Here is a 5,000-nt window from a genome sequence, read left to right on the forward strand (position 1 = left end):
AGCCCCAACCTAAATGCCTAATGAGTCTAATCACCCTCTACTCATGGGAAGTGATTTCTGTTACTGCAGCCTTCAGCTGAAATTCTCATAATGGCATGCCCCCAAGCAAAATTTTTACAAGACATGATGATCACGTTATCCTGATCACAGGGGTCAAGAGTATCCACTTGGAGAAATGATCTCCACCTGCCAAAACTAAAGTTCTTCAAAAGAAGCCTTAGCCCTTATAAGGGAGTTTGTTATGTAAAATTGGATTACTATTATTACTGATATTGAGATTATTACATACCATAACTAATACTAATAAGAGGAAAAATCATTCTATAAATCAAGGAATATGGTAAATAGGGGAGATCAGGTCGGCCCTTAATATAAAAATCTGTGTATAAGCAATATTAGTTTAAAAAATCACAGAGGACATGGCATGTATTCCTGCCATCCAAGCATAACTGAGTTAATCTGCTTTCCATTAAAATATTTTTTAGTGCTGAAACAACAACTTAAAAAAAAAAGAATTACATTTATGCATGTAAATAAATTATCTACAACACACCTCTTTTTTTTTTTTTTACAAAAGTGCTGGACAAATTTACATGATTGTAATTTCTTCTATATTCTTTATGTTTTATATTTCTCCTTTGGTGGTGAGAACACAAATGCATAACCGAGATAATGGAGGCAGAAGACAACAGGACTAACTTTAGCTTTACACAAAATAGATAGGAATTTAGGAGATAATATACACATAAGTGCAACAGAGATTTCTTTTCAAAAAAGAGAAAAATGAGGGTCAACTCTCATTTTACTATTAGCAGGTGAAGCTGCTAATCTACTACAAGCAGAAGAAAACAAAGACACTCTCCAGGACAACTTTTCTTTTCTTTTGATCTTAAGAATTCCTTCATACTCTAAAATTAAATGACATTGTTTTCTTTCTGTTCAAAACTGACTGACCAAAACACAGGGTGGAAGCAAAATGTGACAGATCACATAATTTCTGTGAAATATGTGGCAGTATCTTCAAACTACTTGACCTGTAAGGCAGCACAGTAAGACTGTCTTGAATGGATATCATCTGTTCTATTAGATCTCATCTAGAATAAGCAAGCTGGATCCTGATGGCATAAGCCAGTCACTGTCTCAAACAGTTTTGAAAGAAAAAAATAAACATATATGATAAACAGAAATACATCTACATTTTCTATTCAATTTTGGGTACATGTTTGTGTAACTACAGTATTCCCTGAGTTATTAATGAAATTAATCAATCTTTTTCAAATATAATGTTTTGTATTGTACTGGTCTAGGTATCTTGTATCCGTGTGCTAAACAAGTATCAAATAAAATAATTAGAAAATAATTATAAACGCTTCAGAAATCTACTGAAAATAGATAAGATATTTTTTACATTAATATAATTTACTTTACATATTACTTCATCACTATTATGATTTTACTCAAATAAGACTGTAAAGTCTTCTTATTGCTATAATCCCATTCTGGGCCTTTTGCCAAAGATACAGACTCCAACCTGTTTATCAGTGTTGTGTCTACTAAAATGGATACTTCTTATCTAAATATCACAGTACTGTTCTTCATGGAAAACTTCAAATTTTATTGTTAACTCTTCTTGTATAATACAGTAAAGAAGCCTGAGTTGCATAAGCTTACATTTTGGAGATCATTATCACTATATTGAAAGAAACTGGAAACAGTGGCCCATGTATATAAAATTCACTAGTTAAATTTATGCATACCAAGTCTTGACTTATTTCTTAATTGAAAAAAATGGCTTCTCTTAACTCTTTTCTTTCTGGCTTTTTCTGAATTTTTCTATCACCAAATGAATAAATGATCACAAGTGACTGTAAAAATCTGTATGAACCAATATAGAACAAATACTGATTGCAGCTATCTACACCTTTTGAAAATTATTAACATTCATCATCTCAATAGAAAAATAAACAATTTTTTTTTTATTTGCCCCAAACCTGAAATACTATTTCATTATTACATTAAGGAGACAATATGCTGAAAACAGACAATGAGATTATCAGTTATTGAACAGAACAAGATTACAGATACAAGGAAGAAAATCAGTAGTGAAACAAGACAAGAGACATGGAATATCATTTGACTTGTACACTGCATATTAATTATATAATGCAGAAGCTGAAGCTTATTTTCCTTTCACATAAAATAAAACAAGAGATGAGGTAAAAGACAATCACTTTTTTTTTTTTACTTCCCTCCAGCAAACCCACACACATTACACAACAACAGGTGTAACCTACCTGGATTGTCTGGCTCTGATCGGAAAATGGACTATTGAAGAAAGTTGTGATGATATTCATGAGGGAGTTGATTACATAGTTTTCCAAGGCTCTGTTTGGATTAATGATAAATAACATTACAATAAGAATTTATAAGAAAAGCAACTTCTGCTTTTTGTATAATTACATATTCAATAATGCATTCATTCACAGACCCACTTAATTCCCTTCTTTATATATATATATATATATATATATATATATATATATATATATATATATATATTAAAGGATCAAAACTTACTTGTCAGCATGCCTTCTATCAGGTGGAGCAGTGGCAACTCGGCCCATGTCAACCAGAAAAGACTTCTCAAACAGACTCCAAATGTGGTGGGAATTATAGATTTCTTTCATCTCAACTTCTGTATCGATGTAGCAGTGATTGAGGAAATTGATATAGGCTTCTTTAACCTGTGACAAAATAGTGATGGCATGAGTACTTTACAGTACTAATAGGAAAGAAGTTGTCATATACAGAAGGTAATTGTGTTTGCAATTTGATTATTCATGATATCATGTACTAAATTCGTATTCAGGTTTTAAAAATAAGATGTACATCATTTAGTAATGCTATCACTACTAACATGATAATTCTGACTCGCAATCCTTTGTACATCATAACTTCAGTGCTACACACATGCAAACTTTTTTATAATCTTACACTAAAACATTTCTAAAATGTTACAAAAAGAATAACATAAATTAGTTATCAACAACAAATAAAAACGTAAAAATACATTCATGTTCTTATGCCAATGCCACTGTAAAGGTAACTGGTAGGACAAAAATTCTGCAACTCTTTATTATTAACAAATGAGAAAGTAAATTTACTTTTAACATTTTTGAAGATGTGAAACTAATCTAGAACCTAATCTCAGAACAGGAAACTCTAGGAACAAATAGTTCTTAATAAAATTGTAATAAAATATTTACAAGAGATACTTTGTTCAATGTAGTTCAATCATCAGGGCTGGAAACAGTTAATCTATTTCCATATATTTCTTCTCATTATAGGTAACTCACTGATTCAACACAATCAAACACTTCTGAAAGGCTAAAACTCATCCACAATCTTTAGTGCCCTTAAAATGATTCATAGCATTTTCTGAGAAAGTATTACTTTGGCATCCTTGAGTAAAACGCATGTAGCTGGGAAGCAAACAGCACAGTATAATGAATTCAGAAGCACTTATAATTTACTCAAGGTTAAAATGCCTCACGGGATCTTATTATATCAAAAAGTTTTAAGAGGATTTACAAATGGTAGCAAACTAAGATATGTATGGTAGGAAGCATGTTATGAAGAACTTACCTTCATTAACTTATCTGATGAAGCATTTAATACTGAAGCAAAATTTCTGAATCATTACCCCCTTCATAAATAAATAAATTGATCTAGTTTCCAGCCCTGTTTTTTGACTGCCCTGAGAGTATAAAATAATCTGCCAAGTCAAAAATTTACATCATGAGCAACATGATTGTAAGTGCAGTAGTAAAATGTAAAGATCATAATCATTTCAATGAAAATATTTGTTTTCTTTTCTCTTTAGAAATCATTGCATAAACATGATTAATATGTATATAATCTAGACTTGAAACAATATCTGCTAGCACTGCTAGCATGTCCATCTCCTTCACTGTATTGTGAATGTTTCATTTATGTGTTAGGTTATTATATTCCTACATTCCTTTTTTCTGGAAATAATATGTTTAATCACAGCTCCTTATAAAGCACAAAATGCAGTATATCAGAATCCTTTTAGCACCTCAATATGACTTGCTTAATTATTTTTTTGTGTTTACTTAGTATTATACATATCTTTTTCATGTCTTAGAGAAAATGTACTTCTGATGATTTTTACCCAAAATGTACTTTAAATATTCTGTACACGAAGTAGATCAGTAAATGCTAGATGTTCAAAATTATATTATACTGTCACCTAAAAAGTGGAACTTGTAATATTCATTGGATAATACATCTGATATGTTCAATGACAGTAGTTACAACACTTAAACATCAACATATTTTAAAGCAAAGTGGTTTGCATGCCACATAAACAATCTATGATTACTTTTTAGTAAAACTAATATCATATACATAAGTGCATACATATCATGTGTTTAAATGTGCATGTTTATGTGTGGGTTTATGTATGTTTAAAATAATGTTTGTGTTTGTATTCCTATCCTTATGTGTTAACACAAAAATAAAAATGGATTAGTAAAATCAGTTTTAAATATAATAAAGAATAATTACATCATATAAAACATGGCAGAATAACAATAACAACAAAGTAAATAAAAAAAGATAAATATATAATCAAATAATGCTACAGCAGTAACAGGCAAAAAGCTTCAAGCCTTGAGAGTCTGAGATTACAAAGTGCAAATGAAAAATTAAAGAGAAAGAATTCCATGTCAATCTTAAATCTTTCACTTCACACATTTGCAGAGCAACCTTTTTCTCAAATGCCTGAAGTGGTTGCCTCATTGCTGTTGAAGCTACCCTTTTTTCAACAAGAAACTACAGAAGAAATTAAAGAAAAACAGCATATCATAATTATAAATGAAGAGAGAGAGAGAAAGAGATACAAAAAGAAAGCAAGACAATGATTTGTCAAAACTAACAATAAATAAGCACACCAGACACTGTATCTGCTCTATCAT

General features: G+C 30.4%; 1 protein-coding gene across 9 annotated transcripts in view; it reads right to left on the reverse strand.

Moving 5' to 3' along the window:
* The window catches only part of LOC125039253 (inositol 1,4,5-trisphosphate receptor-like), a 141,353-nt gene that overhangs the window by 67,586 nt on the left and 68,767 nt on the right, over positions 1–5,000 (reverse strand). For all 9 annotated transcript variants that reach the window (XM_047633071.1, XM_047633068.1, XM_047633066.1 and 6 more), the window contains 2 exons: positions 2,578–2,744; positions 2,295–2,385 (listed from right to left, as the gene is read on the reverse strand). In XM_047633071.1, coding sequence (XP_047489027.1) covers positions 2,295–2,385; positions 2,578–2,744 — 258 coding nt within the window. The remainder of the gene's footprint in view (positions 1–2,294; positions 2,386–2,577; positions 2,745–5,000) is intronic.

Source organism: Penaeus chinensis, chromosome 27 (genome assembly GCF_019202785.1).
Source record: "Penaeus chinensis breed Huanghai No. 1 chromosome 27, ASM1920278v2, whole genome shotgun sequence".
Classification (NCBI taxonomy): Eukaryota; Metazoa; Arthropoda; class Malacostraca; order Decapoda; family Penaeidae; genus Penaeus; species Penaeus chinensis.